Source organism: Tetrao urogallus (genome assembly GCF_951394365.1).
Source record: "Tetrao urogallus genome assembly, chromosome: 7".
Taxonomy (NCBI): Eukaryota; Metazoa; Chordata; class Aves; order Galliformes; family Phasianidae; genus Tetrao; species Tetrao urogallus.
In genome coordinates this window covers 45,139,688-45,161,115 of record NC_136820.1, presented here as the reverse complement: position 1 = coordinate 45,161,115, position 21,428 = coordinate 45,139,688, and the positions used below count along the sequence as shown (strand labels likewise).

The following is a 21,428-nucleotide window of genomic DNA, read 5'->3' as shown; positions in this document are numbered from 1 at the left end:
CAGTGGGTGCTGGAGGGTGCTTTCCTAGCCGTTCCAAGCTTTTCAGGTTTGAATCGGTCCCGGGAACTCTCTCTCTCATCTTGTCTGATTAATTAATCTCAATTTCAATTAAATTGTATTATACTGTGTTATTTTGTATTCCAATATTATAGTAAAATAAGTTTTCCTCCATAGATTGTTGGCGCTGCTCTTTTCCTCCCTTCCTTCCTTCCCATTTTTTGTGGGACTGGGGTGGGGGGGGAGGGCAGAGGCCTGTCGCCCCTGTCACGGACATAGATTGATCTGGTCAACTCCGTGACAACGTGGAATTGATTGATAACAAAAACAAAACCCAACTCATTTGTACATACAAGAGTTCTTTTCCTCAGCTAGAGGAATGCAAATGCTATGCAGTCATTACATTGTCTCACACGGTTTGGCTGATTATCACACCTCTAATTCCAGTTCACACACTCCACATGGCACTTTCTTATTATGGATGTGCTGCTGACATGTGCAAAGGCTGATTAGATAGTGAGACAAAAGCCAAGGAAATAATAAGGACACAACTCCGCTTTTTAGAGATTGACTTTACCGGGGCACTTGTGTGCGCAGCTGAACTTGTCTTCAGAGCTTGATCTCTGCCCTTTCTGAGCAAAAATGTTTCAGCTACTGAGTGAAATCTTCCAGATAGATACAACACATCACAGTACTTCCCAGGTTTATCATTCTTCCATCTGCCAGATAGCCAACTATTCCTCACTATCTTTATTACAGCCCTTACAAAGCTGCCTTCCTAATCCTATCAGTGGATGAGCAATGCTTTTGCCTTTATATGCTTATCTCACCCTGCACATGTACCCATTCTTTGTAGTCAGATCAGGAAAAACTACCCCGTGAAGACCAAGCACACAGTTTTTCAAGTGAGCAGCCACCTGGGTGGCCAAGACAAGTCTTCTGGTTATGTGCCACAGTGGACAGTCTACATAGGATGGGCCTTGTCCTGCTCAGTTGTGGGCTCTGCCCAAAGGAACCTTCATAACACAGAGATCCAGAAAGACTCCAGGCCATGCACTGCAATGGGTAACCATGGGTTTTTGTAGGATCAGCCTCAAAGTGGAATCCACAGAACTACAAAAGATGCAGAAAAGGCTGACAAGGTATATGAAAGTATGGGGTTACTTTTCAGATTAGGAAAGATGAGTGGAGGAATCAGGATTGGAATAAAGATGGCAGACAGGGAAGGGCACATAGGAGGAAAATGGCATATGGGAGGTTCATAAAAAAGGAAAGGGAATATTCCTGATGTGTCACGTTCTTCACCTGCAGAACATTATATGTACTACAAGTTTGGTTTTGAAAAGCAATTGCACATGGTCATGGAAGAAAAACTCATCAGGGCTGCAAAACACCAGCTCTAGCTCAGGACTTGAGCCACAAAGTGCAGGAGGCTGGGAAAGTGTGTCAAGAAAGCACCTCATATTCCTGTCCTGCTCTCATACTCCTCCATGTATTTGTGTTACAAAAAGAGACCCCCCCCTGCCCACAAATCCATAGTAAACACAAAAATGGAGGAGGCTCAGGATGCTGTTTTCAGAAGCACGAAGGGTCAAGTCCAAACCTACGTGGCCTGTTTATTGCAAGGTATTGCAACACCAGAGATGGGATCTAACCTGCTGGATGCCTGACTCTTACCAGGAAAGAAGGCGAAGAAACAAGCTCGAATTGCACTGCTTGCAGTGCTGTGCAGATGTATCCTCTCTGCAGAACATGCCTGGGAAGCAAGGAGAATCAGAAGCCCCATTACAGGGCAGCTGGGAGGCTGGAGCTGTTGGCATTAGATGCTAGCTGACTTAAAGTTTGCTCCTGTAGAGTTATCCTGCGCAGCAGTGGCTGCCATAGAGAGGCTTTCATGTCCCTTTTGCCTCCCAGGTCACAGCACCGCAAAGCCACCCCAGCAGATCTTCAGCAGCAAGGGGACTCCAGCTACTCTCCATCCCTGCATGGGGAATAAGCCTCCAATGCTGTGATTTCTTGTGTCCAGTTTTCCTCTTGCTCAGGGGGACTTTCCCTTCCATGCACACAGCCTCACAGGTCTCAGCTTTCAGCCGAGACCCATCCTCAGCTCCCTCCAATGGAGAGGCAGCATCCCTTGAGCTCCCAGGCAGTGCAGTAATTAAATTTTAATGAGCTGCTCACTCGTGTTCTTTGCAGCAGGCTTTCATTTCAGCTGGCAGCTCACAACTGTAGCCCAGGCATTTCTCTGCAGTCTCCTCAATCAGGAATGGTTTTGTCATTCTTGAGCATGACAGGGTTTCTGCGTTAGCCTCCATGTCTCAAGTTTAGTCTTGCTGCTGGGATTTCTTGCAGGGAGTTTGGTGCTTTGCTTCGTGCTTTTTACAGAAGCTTCCAGTGCTTATTTGGGGGAAAATCTGTAATGATTTACACTGCGGTCCTGTTTTACAACCCTTTGGTTTTGGGTTCACATGGATTCCATGCAGCCTCCAGGCACTAGTTTTCACATTGCTGCTGCCAGGAAGGATCTCCATAAAGCTTTAAAGAAGGATCTGGCTGATAGAAGGGAAAATCTGGTATCCTTTAGGAAGGAAGGAAACAAGCCCAAATCTGACAGCTAACCTCAGTTCATGTTCCTTGGAGACTTGGCCAGCTTGGGATGCACAGGTCCTTGAGGCAATGTGTGCACTGACCAGGATCCATTTGCTCTCACCTCCTTCAGCCGGACAAGGGGGATGCTCTGGGGATGCTCACTGTCCCCAGACAGTGGTGACAACAGGCACAGGGCAGCCTGTGAGCTTCACATTGCCAGTAAAATCAATAAATAATTTTACTCTGTTCTAAAGAATTACATTTCTATTTTCACACCTCTGTGCCTTCTGTTTGGGAATGCACTGAGTTTCTACTCACTTCACAGTGCCATTTCTTCATAGCCCCAAAACTGATTAAGAAGAGCACCCAGTGAAGAGATGTAGAATAGGGTAGAAATCCCCAGATGGTGTAAAAGCAGTGAATGTCCAGAATATGTCATAATAAATAATCTGACCTTTTTCCTTGCAATATGCATCAAGATTGAAGAGAATTGAGGACTGAGATTAGTACCCCCTCTCACCAGCATCCCTTTGCACAGGTGTTCCCTTGAGATGCTCTGTGCTACCATAGCAGACTGCTTATCTCAGTGCTAGGTGAAGATGAAGATGATAACAAACGCAATAAAAAAATATGAAATAAAAACAGTGCTCACAGAGCAGAGGGTAGGGGCAGCCTACAGATATCATATATCAGCCATGCTGACAAACCATCAGCCCAAACGGGTCATTAAAACAATCTGGCCTCTTATCAGGAGCAAACTCTCTCTGACAGTGCTGAACACCATGCTGGCTGCAGCCACCTCTGACAGCTCAGCTGAGTGCCACACACACTGGGTGGGATTTGTGAGCTGAGTAGATGCTGTTCTTCTCCCACCAAAGGCATTTTCAGTTGGTTCTGCGGCCCTTTGAGTGTGGAACAGGTCCCAAAACTCAGCTCCCACCAACTTCAACATGAAACAGCAGCCACTTTGGTTACTCGGAAGAAGAGATCTTTCATCCCCCTAAGCAGCACCCCTGTGTGCTTAGTGGCAATGGCAAACACTTCCCTCTGATAAAAATGCAATGCATGCCCTCTGCTAACGCCTCAAATTCTCTGATGCTGTGGAATGCCTGAATTAAATAGATTCCTCTCAGATATTTGCTTTACACAATAGATTATTTATAAGTAGTTTCAAATGCTCCATCCTTCCATTAATCGTTGGCTGTGCAGCTTCTGATATCACTGTCCCTTCTGACTTCCTTTGGTTTTCTCTACTGGAGACCAAAGCTATCTATTTTTAGTGTCATGGCAGGTTATGTGAGGAGCTGCTGTAGTGACAGGTTGCTAATACAGATGCAGTCCTGTTGTGGTTCCTCCAACTGATCAGTGGGGATGTCACCCCACGGGGCACTGCTCAGCTCAGGACTGCCTTAAGGATGTCCTGGACTCAACAGGCCATGCTTCATTTGTATCAACCATCCAGAAGGTAGCTTTTAATACTAGGTGCCATCTGCTTGAAACGCAATCATAGAATCATAGAATCATCACAGAATTGCTTGGGTTGGAAGGGACCTCACGGGTTATCAAGTTCCAACCCCCTGCCACAGGCAGGGCCACCAACCTCCAGATCTGGTACTAGAGCAGGCTGCCCAGGGCCCCATCAACCTGACCTTGAACACCTCCAGGGATGGAGCATCCACAACCTCTCTGAGCAGCCTGTTCCAGCACCTCATCACTCTCTCTGTGAAGAACAGATCTCACTCCTCACTGAAGCCCTGACACATGGGTAGAACAGACCTATGGGGCCCCTCCTCCAAGCTCCCCCTCCAAGCAGGCCTGTTACCAACTAGGAGTGAGTCAGCCATGGCTTCCTTGAGCTGATGCTACTATTGCAGCAAGAATCTTTCCTCTGCAAAGCTTTCATCTGCTTCATTTCTCCAGTTGTTGCATGCTCATTTCTCCATTGTATGAAATCCTTCAGTTGGTTTCTTGTCCTATTCTTTCTTGTTCAACATCTCTAATACACTATGGAGTAATTTTGAAGAGAGTTTATATTTTGTGTAGGATAAATAAAACTATACAAAAGCACTGAAATGGAACTGAACTATGCAACTAACCAGAAATCCACTAGATTCTACTCCTATAGACTATAGTCTATGGACATCATTCACTGCAGATGTCTCTTAGCTCCTCACCAGTCTGTGCATATACGTCCACTGATGTTCTCTGAAGGGAAACCCACTCCAGCTGCTCTCTGCTCTGAAATGTGTCCTCTTACTCCAACTGGATGCCAGAGGACAGACATCTCTTGAGGTTTGAATGCTGCTGGAGTTCAAGAAGCATTTGGACAACACTCTCAGACATAGGGTTTGAGTTTTGGGTGCTCCTGCTTGGAGCCAGGAGCTGGTCTTGGTGGTCCTTATTGTTCCCTTCCAACTTGGGATATTCTATGGTTCTGTGATTCATTACATCTTCCTCCCACTGCCTGTGATGCTCCAAGCCACAACAGCGTGATGCCAGCAGAAAGCAGCAGAGACCTCACATGTCCTCCACTCCTCCCAGCAACATCACCAGAGAGGCAGGACTTGTCCCGGGAGTCCCTTATGCTTCATGATGGATCTTGTATGGACTGAAATAAAGCCACAGGGCCAGACGGGCAGCGTCTGTTGAACAATCCAGCTACTGTAGTTCTGAGCGTTTCAAAAGGCCCCTTGTTCCCCTGCTGAGAACACAGCCTGGGGAAACAGCTGTTTTCCGATGCCTGGAACAAACTCTGAAGAATCAACAGGATGTTGTTAGTTAATATCAGCTAATCCTATCATCTCTCTTCAAGTTAAGTCACCCTAACTTTATCCAAGGAGGAGCAGAGAAAGGACAAGCTAAGAAGGGAACTCCTCAGTGCCAGTGTGCTGGGCTGTGTTCCTGAGCCAAGCACGGCTGCGTGACCTTTCCAGCCCAGCCAATTCCTGCCACCTGCACAAAGATTGCTCCTGGAGCAGTGTCTTGCTCTCAAGACCTAAGCCTTCACCTTTCAGCATGAATCTGACATGACATGAAATGACAATAAAACAGCTCCAACAATTTTGTGGTGTTAAATCACACCTCTCAGGGCATCTCTGAGTCCTTGAGCTGCTTTTAGGTTGGACAAGAATAAAGTTGAAAGTGGAGAACAGCCAAATCCCAGCAATTCCAGGGACCTGCTGATCCCATAAGCCCAGCAAACAAACTGCCTTAGCAGCATCTTTTAAATTGCACTCCTGCAACTGTAATTGCAGCAGAAGTCAGTCTAGGATAACAGCTTCTCGTGTAGTTATTCTTCTGAGAGTCAGAGCCATGAATAGCAAAGTAAAAGTAGGCAGAGGCAAAAGAGCACCATAGTTCTCCCAATGGAGGCAGAAAGGATGAGAGTGCAATTTTGATCATGTGTGGAAATCAGTAACTGCTGTGCATTCTCCTTCTCTGGAGATATTCAAGATCTGTCTGGACGCCTACCTGTGCAAACTACAGCAGGGAATCTGCTTCAGTGGGGGCTGGACTTGATCTCTTGAGGTCCTCTCCAAGCCCTGCAATTCTGTGATTCTGTGATTTGGGGATGTAAATAGAGCTCCTGCCCCATTTGGCATGCAGACACTTCAGGCTGCATTTGCTAAGCTGTGACATCATACATGCAAGTTCTATTTGCATTATTTTCTTTTCTCATAAAAATAAGATAAATTATTATATTGCAAAGTAATTAAGATGGTTTTCCAGACTCATGTACCTATAGATATCATCTGCTTTCAGCAAGGGTTAATGTTGCATCTGCTCTCACTCACAGTCAGTACCAGGCTGCCTTCTATCTCAATTTCTCCTCTTCCACCTCAGTGAATCTCCTTTCCTCTCACACTTGCATTCTGCAGTTCTACGCAGCATTAATCCCAACCTTTGCTGTTAATTTCTCTCCTTCAGAGAGAATGATGCCATTTGAATTGCAGCAGAATTAAAATATACCTAAGACAGGAAAGAAACAAAGTATGTATGGATCTGTGTGTGGGAGACAAAGCCCTGCACCAATAAGGACCACAGCCACAGATACTCCCAAAACAGGAGCTCTCTGCCAAAACCAGCTACAGATTTTAAGCCAGGCTGCCCAAAGGGAGCTTGGCTCCGCTGGTCTTGCAGACACAAATGCTTCAGAATGAGTATTTACAGAAAGCAGCAGCACAGAGACTGTAGGGGGGCAGAAACTGGTATTAAAAATAAGGTCTCAGGCATTTCACCACGCTTTGTCACTGCTTTTCTTCTTCCTGACAATCAACCACAGAAATTTCACAGCTTCCACATCCTGGAGCTCTCTGCAGTACAAGATTAATCGGCACTGATCAGCCAGGGCTGCACATTATCTAAAATCCCTGTCAGCTCAACAGAGCATGAAAACCAGGAGAGAAAATCATTAACAAAGCAAAGCAGTCTCAGTTTCTCATGCCTGATGGTTTTAGCTGCTTCTAAAGAGAAGCACGATTTTAGGTTTTTATCCAGTTCTTTTACAGCACTGCTGAGTGGCCGAGGAAATGGGCCCAAGCTGCACCAAGGGTGGTTTGGATTGGATATTGGGAAGAATTTCTTCATGGAGAGGGTGGGCAGGCATTCAGCAAGGGTTAATGTCGCATCTGCTCTCATTCACAGTCAGTACCAGGGAGGTGGTGGAGTCTCCATCGGTGGAGGTATTTGAAAGATGCATGGATGTGGCACTAGGGACCACGGTTTAGTGATGGGATCAGATAGGTCAGGTTCATGACTGGACTTGGTGATCTTGATGGCCTTTTCCAACCTAAATGATTCTGTGATTTCGGACCTAGAGGAGAAGACATTTCCACATGGGCTGAGCCTCAGAGCTGCTTTAAAGTTGTTCTAACCCACAGCAACTTGGGGATGCGCTCCAGCCCTTCTCACTGAGACAGACAGAGCGGGGTAGCAGGGATGCACATTTGCACTTGTATGTATGGGGCCTGAGACTGATTTCAGCAAGTTAACACTTAATTTAGCTCTAATTTGGACCCAAATACCTGTCCAGCACACATGATAGGAAAGGAGCCCTGTGCCTCAAGCCTTGGCACAGGCTCAGTGGGCCTCATCTCCATCTTCTACAGTGCAAATCTACACATCTTGAGAGAGGCAAGGCGCAGGCTGAGCAGCTCCTGGGCAGCTCAGTGAGGCCAAAAGCATCCAAAGGGAGTTTGAGGCACAACACCATTGCATGTAGCAGCTCTGGCGTCACTGCAGCTGCCTGTGAGGCGAAGGGGTTTCCGTGATGGACACAAGGAAGAAATGCTTTCAACACTGCACCTTTTGCATGTGTTATTCAATCTGTTGTGGAATGGATGGTGTCCTTTAAAGGGCAGAGCAATGAGCCTCACTGGGGTCAGAAAACTCTCCCCTTCAGAAATGCCAGGGAGCCTATCCATTACAGCACACCGCCCTGCAGCAGCCAACAGCCATCCTGCCCTACAGACAACAGTGGGGAGGAGGAAATTCTGCTGGGTCTGCTACAGTCCCCTGAAAAGCTGCTCAGAAAGCATTCTGCAAGGTGTAATAGCAGCAAGCTACATATTAAAACTAGTAAATAACACAAAGCTTTTCTTTGTGACATTTTCCTGCAAATAATTAAGGCCATTTGGGGTAAAAAACATTAATCATTTGTAAGTGTTAACCTGGTTCCCAAAAAGGAGTCCAGACCCTGTGGGGTTTCCATTTGCGAACACGGGGGGCAGAGCTGACCAGGCCTCACTGTGCAAGAGCAGTGAGGATGAGTAGTGCAAATGGTGTGCAGTGAACATTATGCCTTCCACCTATTTTTTTAGAGCTGTCACAGACATTGCAGTTTCACACAGACAGCGTTCTTGGGACAGGATGGACTATTGTCTATGGAGGAGGAGAAGCAACAGGTTTTGACTGCAGGAAGCAGACCTGCAGCTGTGACCATTGCTCCTTGCAGGGAATCCTTTTGCAGATGGCTATTCCTATCCCAGTGGTGAAACACGAGAAGAAGGGAAGCTCAAGGTGCCAACAGAAACCCTCAAGTTGCTTTAGGTCAACACAGAACAAGACACAGTATACCTTAGATTTAAAAATTTAGTTGCTCAAAACAGGAGAAAAAGAGAAGCATTTAGTAGGACATCTTACATACATCATGGTTAGCCATTAGATAAATCACAAAACATCAAATGATAGAAAAACCAGCTCTCTGGGTGGGCAGCCACTCCAACCATCAATACTATCTCCTAGTCACTACATCTGTATGCACCTCTCTACACCACCCATACGGTCCAGCACTGGTTGCTGGATTTAGTGTAGTGACTCCAGAGTGACTCAGGAGCCTTGCAGACTTGCTGAATGAGTCTGTCTCTCTAATCTCTGCCTGGTGCTGCTGACACTGTAACTCATTTTTAAACCTCTTGTTCACAGGGCAGAAACTTTCAAGCAGAACTCATGGTCTTCGGGGAACCACAGCGCCGTGAATCAGCTACCATTAATCAATATAGGAAATACATTGAACATCACCATTTCTCCACTGCCCTTTACTAATCCAGATCCTGTTGTGTCCCAGCAAAAGTATGATGTTCCCCAGCTCAGCCCCTGCACTGCAGTTACCTCTCCGTGCCCAGGAAAAGTTTTTGATTCATGGAAGTGCATCTCAAACACAAGTACACAGCAGACGGTGATATCAGAAAGATACGTTTTTAAACAAGTAACTTATTTATAAGTTATTTAAAATAAGATAAACTTATTTTAAACAAGTAACTTAGATTGATATGCATTTCTTTTTTACTTAAAATCCATCTTTGAATGTACAGTGTTGGCCCTAACTCAGCAGTTAGTCACTGTTTTCCAGTGAAAAGCACATTATTCACAGTCTCTTTTGAATGGATTTTGTAAGGTTTGCTGTAAAGCTGTCGTATTGGTCTTTTCCTATAGGTAAATTCTGTGTGTTAGAAGTGTCAGCTCAGGCGTCCACCCCTGGTGCAAAATAACATGCATATAACCCCCTGCAACAGCTGCACAGTTCAGTCAGTGGAATTAGGAACCACAAAATTGTTGCTCAATTACCCGATACCCCCACACACAAGGACCAACATCCCCACATCCTGATGGGAAGCATTGCTTATCCCTACCTAAGAGGCCATGAGGGTCAGACCAGCGTCTCTCCACATTTTTGTACTGCTCCTTCCTCTTCTTGCTCCCCCTGAAGCTCCCGAAACGCTTCATGAGCTGCAGCATACAGCCGTGCAGCAGCAGCTGTCGGTCATGCCCCGTCGCAAAAAGAAATCACAGTTGTAATCCAAAGGAGGCACAAGGGGCAGAAACGTGTCACCTGCACCCACACAGAACGGGCAAGAAGATAAAACTCCAGGAGGACCGTGCAGTCAGGAAAAGAGGGCAGCTTGCTGGAAATCCAGCCCCCAGGCACTTGGAAGTGGTCTTGGTAGGGAGAGGGTCCCCAGCAGGATGCCCAACCTGGCAGGTTTGTAATTCCGGCGTGCAGGAAGCAGCTGTGAGTAGTGGGATGGGATCAAAGTGAGCCCACGGCTGTCAGAAACCTCAGGGAGTGGAACATTTCCCAGCAGATCCACTCATGCAGAAAGGGTCAGTGAGTGCCCGGTAAGCTCCCCTGTTTAAAAACCACTAACCGTGCAGAGGCACCACGAGCCCTCTTGAAGGGGATAGTCATGTGCAGCGCAGCATGATGACTCTTTAAAAGGCTGTAAAAGGAAACCACCCCTGTACAGACAATTCCTGGCACCAGGCGACCCGGGCACGCTCGCACCGTGCCATGACATCACCCAACTATTTTGATTCATGAGCGCGAGGTCTTCGCAGGGACAGCCTGGCCCTGCTGCCTGTTGATGAGCTCAGACGTGCCCAGCCCTCCGCAGCAAATGACGAATGGCTGAATGGAAACAAGCATCTGCCAATTCATAACAAGAACTGAAACTGTTTCCAAAGCTACAGGCTGGACTTTCTCCAGCGACAAGCCCTCCTTGTGCTATGCATGTCTATATGCTTGGCATAGGTTGCCCTATTCAAATTTGCAAAGCAAAAAAGCGCCCGAGACAGCCGGCACAAATGTGCAGCACAAATCTGCTTTGTGGCCTTTCCAATGAGACAAGCACTCCTTGGGCTGTTGTTCTTCCCTACAGGCAGATGTGTATTATGGTAAGCTTTGTGCCTGCTTGTATTGTGCTGGTTTTTAGGGAAGGGATGAGCAGTGTGGGCTAGAGCTTGGGCAGGTGGGAGGGGATGCAGGCATTACCCAAGTCATAATCCAACTACCGGAGCCAGCCTTGCAACAGTTATCACAGAATCATAGAATATCTTGAGTTGGAAGGGATCCATAAGGATCACTGAGTCCAAAACCTGGCACCACACAGCACCACCCAAAAATCAGATCATAATCATGGCAAAAGTTGTGTTAAATAGAAAGCTTTTATCTCAAAGTCTCAGTGCCAGCCTTTCCTCCAGCCGTCACTGGAACCTGACGCTCAGATCTTTCAAAAATCAAATCCTACACTTCCAATCTAGACTAATAGAGTCTTATCTTTTTAATATCTAGGAAGAATTAAAGGCCTTACCACATTTTATTTCTACGAAGAAACATACTTTTCTCTTTGTGCCCATGATTGCTCATGGGTCTTAATATCCTTAGGAAGATAAAGTGGCCAGGAATAGCAGGGAAAAAGACTTTCATCAATGCAGATTGCTTGCAAGCTGTGGTCTCTCAGGGATATTGTTGCCACTGAGGAATCCACACAGGGGCATCCCGGGACTTCAGGGACCCAGAGGGACACTAAAGATGCCAGCAGGTCCCTCAGCCACCAGGGATTCCCTCCATCTCCCCTGTGGAGAACATGGAAGAAGCCAGTACAGATGGCGCCTTTGTCCTTCCACCTACCGAACAAAAGAACAGATGAAATTATCAACAAGTCAATCATCTTGTTTGTAAGGCTCTCTTTGATATCCAAGTGAAGAATCACAAAAATCATTTTAAGGCTTTTCCCAGTCTTTCCCTTCCTGACTTGTCCTCCTATTTGAGCACTATCTCTGTGGCTCTGGCCACGTGTTTCAGCTCTGCATGTGAAGATCCCCATTCTTCTCAACAGTTCTTTGCATAAAACAGCCCATCACCTCAGTGCTTTAAGGAAGCCCTTTCTGCAGCTCCTCCCCTGGGGCTCACTGTTCACCCACTGCAGAGGGGAAGCATGGGGAGCAATGAGAAGTGTTTAGGGACTGGGGAAAGAATGACTCACTGTTACCTAAATATGTATATATTTGTATACTTGCAGCAAGTGTCAAGCTCTTTGCACTCTGCTGGCCTTGTGAAGCCACCACATTTATCTCTGCAAGCAGACCCAGCGGGGCAGGCTTTGGCTGTCCCCAAACATGTGCCATGGGCCAGTTCTCGACCTCCTTCCATGAGAGTTGTGACCTTCACAGACATTCCTCTTTGAAAAACATCTCCCTTACAGCAAAACCGAATCTTCTTTGCTGCAGTTCAAGCCCACTGCTTCTTGTGTTGTTCACTGTGCACATGAAAAACATATTGTTCCCTTCTGGAACAGCCATCTACGTGTCTGAAGATAGTTATCAAGTTCTCTTTGAGTTTTCCCTTGCCCAAAGACACAAGTAATGCTCCCACAACACCAAAACAATCTGGACCTCAAGTTTCCCCTCCTTCAGAAAGCATTCCTTCCTCTTCAGTAGCCAAAAGACTGCTGAGAAGGACTTAATGTCATTGGAAACCGAAAAATTTAAATCCCTTTTTAATGAGATAAAAATTGGTATTGCTTCAGCGCAGAAACAGCCTCCTTTTCAGTAGAGGCCAAGGCTAAAGAGGAGCTGATGACCTCTTTGTACAGGGCCATTGCACTGGGAGGATTCATTCCCCCTTATTAAGGAAAGCAGCAAGACCCTAATGCTTCTGCACAGTTACCAGCAGATGAAACAACGGTGTTTAACTTGAAGAGCAATTTGTTAAAAAAATGCACTAAAGTGCTTTGAGTATAATGATTTTGTCTCCCACTGCCAATGGTCTTCTATAACATCAAGCAACCCAAGTGAATCACACAATCATAGAATGACCTGAGTTGAAATGGATCTCAAAGACCATCTAGTTTCAACTCCAACGCTGTGGGCAGGGTCACCAACCATTAGACCAGGCTGCCCAGAGCCACATCCAGCCTTGAAGCAGCACTGTGCTAACAGACTGTCCTTGCAGATCAAGATGCTGGATCAGCTTTTCACAGCAGATTTCCCTCACATTAATTCCTCCTGCTTCCCCTCTCCCCTCTCCATATCTCAGCCCCTTCCTAGTTCCCCATTTCTACTAAGCTGGGTTGACCTCACCAATCTGCATGCTGACCCGCTGCCCTTCTGCCACAAATCATCAGTTCCTCTGGCATGTCTACCTTGACACCCACAGTCAGGTCTACAACAGAGCCTTAAAAAAAGGCTCTGGAGCTAAAAAAAAAAGAGCCACTTCTCTTGCAGATCTCCCTTATACCACTTCTTACCTTTCTCTCATCAGCCACAGCAACCTGCCACGCAATGTCCTCCACTGTTCAGCCCAGCCTTCCACCCCCTTAAACCAGACGTATCCTTTTTAACAGAGAGGCTGGAGCACATAAAGTAGAAAAAACAAACCTCCTTTTCTATTTTTCCCCTAATGCATGAGGCCACATAAGGAAAGGAGTCATCTGCAATCCAACCCAACAAAGCCCCATCCACGGCCATGCTCCCTCTGCTCGATGCTTCCTGCATTTCAGTTTCCCTTCTCTCATGAGGAAAGCAGCCAGATAAATGATTTAATGAGACTCTTCAGGCACAAACATAGCTAAAACCTTTCTATCTCTAAACACAACGTGAAAACTTGTTCAATGAGGTACAACTGGAATTTCTGAAGATTTGGTCTCCCCCCGATAGGAAACAGGGGTGTCATGGTTTTATGGTTTTCCAACCGTATTCCATGATGGCACTGCATGAACTCATAGCAAGCAGCACGTGCTGTCTGACCACCCATTGGAGGCTTGAGACACAAACTAATTCAGCCCTCTCCCAGAGATGTAAATTCTGTGCTAGAAACACTTTAAATGCTGACATTCTGAACCATTTCTTGCCTGCCTTTTTAATGGAGACCCAACGCACAAATGCAGCAGCAGAGCATAGGGAAAGTGGTGGAAACCAGTGAGTCTTATCAGGGGTTTTTGCGGCGTGAAAATGAAGAAAAAAGCAATATTTTCTGCCTCCAAATGAAAGATCTTCACTGCTACCAAATGAGAAGGCTAAAAAGAAAGTGTATCCCCTTAGTGAAATTAAAGCTTCAGCAGGCTTCAAACTGCAAGTCAACAAACCCAGCCGTTTCCCTTTGCTGCTGAAACTTCCCACGTTCAAAAATCCCTCTGGTTTTGTCTTTGCTCATAGAAATCAAGGGAAGTTCAGATCTACCCTCAGAAAAGAGAGTGGTGAGGTGCTGGCACAGGCTGCCCAGAGAGGCTGTGGATGCTCCATTCCTGGAGGTGTTCAAGGACAGGTTGGATGGGGGTCTAGGCAGCCTGGTGTAGGATCAGATATGGAGGTTGGCGGCCCTGCATGTGGCAGGGGGTTGGAACTTGACGACCCTTGAGGTCCCTTCCAACCCAGGAGATTTTATGATTCTATGAAAAGTAAAACACAACATTTTGCAGTTCTATGTGCATCAAGTTTCTCTGCCTTGTTCTCCTTAAAATTTTCCCTAAACGGGAATGTTTCTGAATTTCTCTTCTCAGTTCTACAGGCAGATGTTTGCAGAGCTGTAATTACTGGCTATTGCCACTGGTACCCAGCCACAATTCTCAGAAGACCAGAATAGTTTTAACTGCAACTGTATTTCATCAGAATAGTGATCTTGGAAAGTATTTCAAAACAACTTATAGAGAAATGAGTAAAAGATATTTCTGCTATGTATATGCATATGTAAAATGATGCTCAAGACTGCAAGTGATGCAATGCACAATAATAAAATGTATGTTTGCCTAAGAACATTTGCACACCATTTGAGCAGACCATACAGCCACATTTCAAAGGGAAATACAAACTAGCACTTTCTCCATCTGGTCCAAGTCCAGCTCACACCCCATAAAAGGACTGCAAGTTTATGACTCCAAGCTGGGCTCAATTACTTTCCATAATCATAACCAAGTGTTTCAGTGTAATGAGTTTTTGCCTTTATCCCTGTTTTTTTTACAACACTTCATGTTGTTTTCACTGTGCATTAAGAAAGATTTCAATCTCGGAAGTTGTCAGGCTGGAACTAAATTGGTTTTGAAAAATCTGAAAGTGAAATTTTACTTCTCTTTCAAAGTCCTCAAGGTGCATTCTGGATTCCCCAGATCGCCTGATAAATTACTTATAAATTACATGCTGGCAGCTTTGTGGTGCTTTTCTAACCCTTCTTTCCAGAGCTTATAATACAAAGCAGCAGGAGCAGGAGGAATGGTGATGGGAGCGTTGGCATAGTGCTGATTCCAGAAATGCAAATACTGTATTTCAGGCTCAGCACCTACCCCAAAAGAGCAATAATTTGGGACTGATGAACGTGATCCTATCCAAATGATAATTTTACCATTTCCCCCATCCTTCTAATGTACCATGGTGCTATGTTTGCAGTGCTCACGTTTCTGGTGATTTCAGTTTGTGATGTGAAAAATGAAGCTGTTCTTACTACACACCACTATCTGGCTATGCTCAAAACAGCCAAACAGTCTTTGATCCAGTAAGCACAGGATGTCTGGTGCGATGAATGCAGATCCTAAAGTTTAGTAAGTTCTCAACAAAAGGAAAATATCTCAGCATTCACTTGTACAAGATAAGAACAGTAGAGGCAATGAAGTTCTACAGAAGTATTTTTCCACTCGTGCTTTTCTCGTCTCTTCTTGTCATTAAGTCTATCAATCACATCCACCCACAAAGCCTTGAGAAGGAGATGGGATTCACTGGAACTTGACGTATCTCTTCTTTGCCTTCTTCTTGCTCTTTTTCTTTCCCCCTTCCTCACTCTTCATGCAGGAGTGGAGCAGAATGAGTGACGTTGAAGTTGTGCTGGGCATTGTGGGGCTGAACAAAATATTCCCTTCACTTTAAATGACAGAAAAGGTCTTTCAGGCAGCACTAAATAGGCCATAAATTGAACAACAAATGGATAAATCACAGCATCATAGAATGGTTTGGGTTGGAAGGGACCTTTACTAGGGATGGCCAGCATCACAAGAGTGAAATGTGTACCAATATTCAAATGAATGCCCCAAAATACAAAAGGCTGAAAATCAGAGCACCACAGCTCCTCAGAAACATAGCCCTGCACTGAATTTACCTTAGGAGACATCTCCAAGCATCAGCCTTACACTGACACAGGTGGCACTCCTTCCCTGCACAGCCACAGCTCCAACATTTGCAATTCAAAAGCTGGTAAGAGCATCACTGAGAGAACAACTTCACACACATCTTACTGCAGTTTTAACATTTGTGCTGGCACAGTTGTCACAAAATACAACTCTCAGAAACAAACACGCACATTTGAAGCAACACCCTCATCCTAAAATCTAGACAGGGAGATGAGATTTCCAAGACATTTCAAATTCTGTATCCCTCTGGTCCCCACAATAAGCAGACAAATCTGACAGCAAAAGCCAAGAAATTTACTTACACATAAAATAAGATGACAGACAGACTCTTTCACTGGCTTGGTATTACTGTTATCTACTATTTTAAGTTGAAAATAATTTTAAGTGTTCCCTAACAATAAAAAATGCAGACAGTGTAATTTTGGGCTGACAGTCATCCCACAGATGACCCACTCCTCTGTCACAGTAAATATAATAGAGACTATATAAATGATAAACGCAAAAATAGAGACAGTGAACAGCATCCCAGTAGACACATGAGACAACATGGACAATGATGACTACAAAGAAAGTTGGACCACACCTTGAAAAGGAAAATGCAGCAAATCCTGGTGGGACAAACCTTCCTGAAGAGTTCCCAACCTCCAGCCTGAGGGGAGCAAAGCAGTTCCCAAAGCCTGCTTCTTCTGTTTTTCTTAGCTGCTATCCTGGTGCACAAGAGCCTGAGGACCATGCTCAGGTTCCTCTACTATGGTATTCATGCAGAATGGACATTTTCTGTTGACACTGAACTACTGACAACCCAGTTTTGTCAACAGAATAAGAGGGTCTTACAGCTTTAAAGCAGAGGCGATCTGAATTACTCACTAAACTCAAACTCAGTGCTCACAAAATCCCAGTGACCAGCTGGGGTACCTACAGGAAGGGTTTCATCTCCTTACTGCATAGCTACCAAGTGTGTACTTCAGTGAACCACTAAGGACATCACGCTGGCATGAATCCCAGTCTCGTGAACTAAACGCAGGCAGAACGCCAGGAGGTGAAATTCCTAACGGATCATCCAACCCTGCATTGTCATTGCAGAGGGATTGCTTGGGCTCCAGCCAGGGGATTAGAATAGAAAGAGGAATCCACCACGTGCAGGCAGGGACAGCACTGAAGTCCACCCCTGCGTGGCACCAGCTCCCTCAGTCTGCATGTTTAAGCCATCCCAAACAGATAGATCAGATCTTCATTTGCTGATTAACAAATAATACAAGTGGCTTTAAAAAACCAACAACTGCACAAAATCCAAAGATCTATTTTCACATTTCTACCCCTAGTTTTCCTACCCCGACATTTTTTTACAAATTAATGATTCCAAAGCATCATTATTTGTAAATAAGAGAATAAAACCAAGCGCATTGCATGCTTCAACATCAAGACTAACTGAACAGCTGGCAAACTGGCCCTGTTAACGTCCTGAGACTACATCTTAGGTGTAGGGGAACTGTTGGATCACTGCTTGATCACCTGAAGCAAGTACTGAGTGAGATATAGGAGCACAGGCGAAAGCAATTCAGCTGTGTGACCAGAAAGGGTGGCTGCACCTCTTCTAGACCCCATTTAAGGGCTGACTGCCACTGAGGAAGGATCTCTCTCTGGAGATTTTTCCTTGTGAAGTGTCTTGTGAGCCTACAACACCAGTGAGCACTTTCCATTTATCTCTGATTATCTTTTCCAACATGATAATCTGACTAGCCTAACTTCTCTGTATACTTACTGATCATCCAATACTTTACAACATCTGTATATTTATTGATCTTACACCAGGGAACACCACTACTAAGACCACCTCTCAAAGCACCTTTGGATCCCCAGCAGGATGAGGTGAGCACCGTATTTTGCACCTTTGCACAGCAGGGAGCAACTTTCCCAAAGTCCCACAGCAGGCTGGCATCAGGCTGGAAAGGAATAGAAGGTGATGGAGGTGTGCTGGGTATGGTGGCTCTGCCCCTTCCTGTGCAAGAACATAACATATTGCCTGGAACTGCAGTGTGAGATGTCTCACATCCCCAAGTTCCAAAGAGATTATTGCAATTAGTGGCCTAGATTACTGAAGATCTGCCTAAGCAGATGGAAGTATGGAAGAGGAAGTGCTCATAATCACATGCATGAGACCTGGAACATAAATCATTCAACATCTTTCTGCTTTTTCTTTCCAGTTTTATGGTGGGTTTTTTTATTATTTTTATTTTTAATTTTAATTTTTACACCCATGAAAAACACAGCAACTTTGTTGGCAAAAGAAACTTCACTGAATTCAAGAGAGATGAAAGCACAGTGAGAAAGACAGACCCTGCAGCTTACTGACATGGCAATCTAGGGAGCTCAGCAGTCTGCCATGGTACAGAAGGAAAAAAGCCTGAGATAGTGTGTGTATAATGGAAAGCTGGCATGGATTTGATGTCTGCAATGAGCAAGAAACAACCCAAACCCAAATTTCTTGATAATTCTACTGATCTGTGCAATTTGCAGAGACATAACTTGGAAAAAGCACCCAATGCACCCACGGCATCCAGTTTATAAGCTGCTGTGACTGCTGGAGCCACTCCTGTGATGGAAGTGAGTGAAGGAACAGCATGGGATGTCTTGGATCGTAAAAAGCTCCATATTTATTTACTTTGCAAGTGGAAAGACCAAGCAGTGTCAAGTTCAGAGATGCTATATTTAGGATTGTGTGAAAAATCTCAGTGGGCTGGCCAGGACCAATGCAGACACGAACTAGAGAAGGAGTTCTGAGTTCTTCTTTTTGCCTAAATGACAGGAGGGCTGGAAACTTAGAAGCTATGTGGTAGTAAGTAAATACTGCTGGAAAATCCAAGCCTGACACTCTGCACAGGCAGTACCTGGCAGGAGGAGAAAAAGAAAGTATGAAACCTTTCAACAAACATTCCCAATATTCCCAATAGAGAGAAAGAAAAAGCCATGGACCATGTCCTTGGGAGAGCATCCCAGAGATGGAACGGCAAGAAGCAACAGTAACTCCTTGTGTAATTCTTCCTTGGGTATTAGATTTTAAGACGCCCTCGTGAGTCAGAGGGCAGGTACCAGTGCTTGGGCTGACCCCAGCTTGACTCAGTTCCCAGACCAATGCTTTAGAAAAGAAACTTCTGGAACTGTGAAATCTCATTAAATAGTGAATTAGCTTAGCAGTGCTTTAGGCCAATTATACTCCTTTTTTTACCTTGTAAAGCTCTGTTGAAAATGATCTAAAGTAGTACCACAGATGACCAGAACTCATTGTATAGTGCCATCAGATTCCCAAATCTTGTCCAGGGACCGACTTTGTGCAGTGACTTGAGTGCTTAAAGCAGAAAGCACTCTATAAAGTAGCCCAAACATAATTAATCGGGTTAAATTCCAAGTTGGGAATCAAAGGAGAGACTCAACGTTATGGTTACAAAGATCTGGTTACCTACAACAACACAAAACCCTGTTGTTGCATTTCCTGCTCTGCCCTGAAAGCACCACGCATCCATAGTCCAGCATGGTGCAGGCTGCTCTGGTCCTGGCTCTCAGAGTCCAGCTTACCTTAAAAAAGCCTGGAAAACCCTACCAGACTGAATGCTTTTGTTGTTATTATTAATTAATACAGGTGCGGAAAAAAAAAAGCAAAACCAAACCACAACTCCCTGCCATGGTCTTTGTAACTAGCAATAAGGCCTGGCATGTCTGATAGTCATATTATTTGCATGCAACTGGAGCAAAATTATATTAGAACCTCTGTGCTAACAGACAGGAAAAGAAATTATGGCTCCAAGCAACATATTCCTGTAAACCAGGTAGGCTGTTTCCAGTCATAATAAAATACTGGCAGAGAGGGCAGAGGAGGTGAGCAAGGAATACTGAAATGGGACTGAGAGATGAGTTCAGAGACTCCAGTTTTATTCTCCTTTCTGTTCCTGAGCTGCTGCATGACCAGAGACAGAGTCATCCCTTGTCTCCAAGGGAGAGGACCAGGAATTGAGAAACAAAGTGCCTCAGGCACAGAGAAACAAAGCAACTCCTTCCCAGCCTCACATTCACCAAAGGCTTTTCTTCCCCTGCCTGACTCTGACTTTTTGCAAGACGCGCATGTGCTCTGTGCTGCCGAGCCTCGCATCTGTTGGATGGATGAGAAATTAATTTCTAAGAATTTCAGTGATGTCAGGCATTTTCTTTTTTAATGTGACCATAAAGTGGCAAGAGCCGTCAGCAGGAGTTTAGCAAAAAATTGTTGACGTTGCTTGGATACTGAGCTCTGCTCCACTCTAGGATTTGCTTGCATGTCTGCATTTGACAGCAATAACTCCTCAGGATTTGGGGTTTTCTTTAATATTCTGATAGCCGTGCAAATATCTGCCCTTATTCAGAGCTCTGCTCCTCTCTCCTCCTCCAGTTCTTGGCTTTGTAAAATACGAACTAATTCCTCAACCGTAGTAAAGCCATAAATAAGAAGTCATAAAAATATTTTTCTATCCTTCTTTCTCTAAGGTTAATCTTTTCAGTTATATAAGCACTTTACAAAATAGCACGGGGACAGTATATGAGAATCTGTTTATGTGATTAAGACTTGGCTCCTTCTTTAGTGTGTCCCAGTGACAGCACCGTATGCTTTGCAGTCATTGCCGAGGCTCCCACAGCCATCTCTCCATGACCTCCAGAGCAGCGACGTTTAACATTGCTTTTCAGAGTGCTTGCAGTAGATCATTATGTTGGGTACCCATACAGCCTTGGGAGAAAGAGCACTACCAAGAACCTGCTAATTTGTTCATTACAGTGGGTGGATTCCAGGTTTCGCTGATGGCAAAAATCCAGCTACCCCAAGGGGAAGTAAATTTTTCTCACTTTTTCTCTTTACTGCTGTCTTGCTCCAAATATACAGTGTGCACAAAAAGTCTCGATGCCATTTAGTGGAGTGCTGCAGTGTTTTATAATCTTTTATGGTAAAGAATTTGGAAGGATTTGAGAGAGGGCTTAGGGCAGAACAGAAACAGAACCGAAATGCAAGTACAAAATCACAAAGCCGCTCATCCTGGCAGCTAGCTGACAGAGAATCAAAAAATCCTCTGCAGATCATTTTCCAGTCTGGTCCCTGATGTTTCCTATGTGAGGAATGATGGAGTTATCCTCATGCTCTGCTGCAGCAGGTCTCAGCACCCTGTGGGGTTATTTTCCCAAGGAAATGACATGCTGCTTGGGCACTTCCATAGTGCAGTTTGTTTTATTTACTTAATAACTTTTCTGGATTCAAATATGCAAGCAGCTGGCAGCACCCATGATACCAGAGCATGCTTTCTAAGTCAAGACATGCAGCCTCAATAGTTTAACTCCTTCTGAGTGATGCCTACACGTCCCTATAAATATCACCTTGCTTATTTTCAAACTTTAAAATTGGAAAGGACAAAGCCACAGCAACACACAGCGGAA

At 45.0% G+C, this 21,428-nt stretch overlaps 1 protein-coding gene across 2 annotated transcripts in view; it reads right to left on the bottom strand.

The window, feature by feature from the left end:
• Positions 1-21,428, bottom strand: part of PRKAG2 (protein kinase AMP-activated non-catalytic subunit gamma 2) — a gene marked incomplete at both ends in the record, with an annotated part of 186,445 nt that overhangs the window by 81,022 nt on the left and 83,995 nt on the right. Inside the window, one exon of one of the 2 annotated variants that reach the window (XM_079538076.1) lies at positions 9,717-9,822. The exons of the other annotated variant lie outside the window; for it this stretch is intronic. Coding sequence (XP_079394202.1) covers positions 9,717-9,822 — 106 coding nt within the window. Of the gene's footprint in view, positions 1-9,716; positions 9,823-21,428 lie in introns of those variants that run through there. 2 annotated transcript variants of the gene reach the window in all.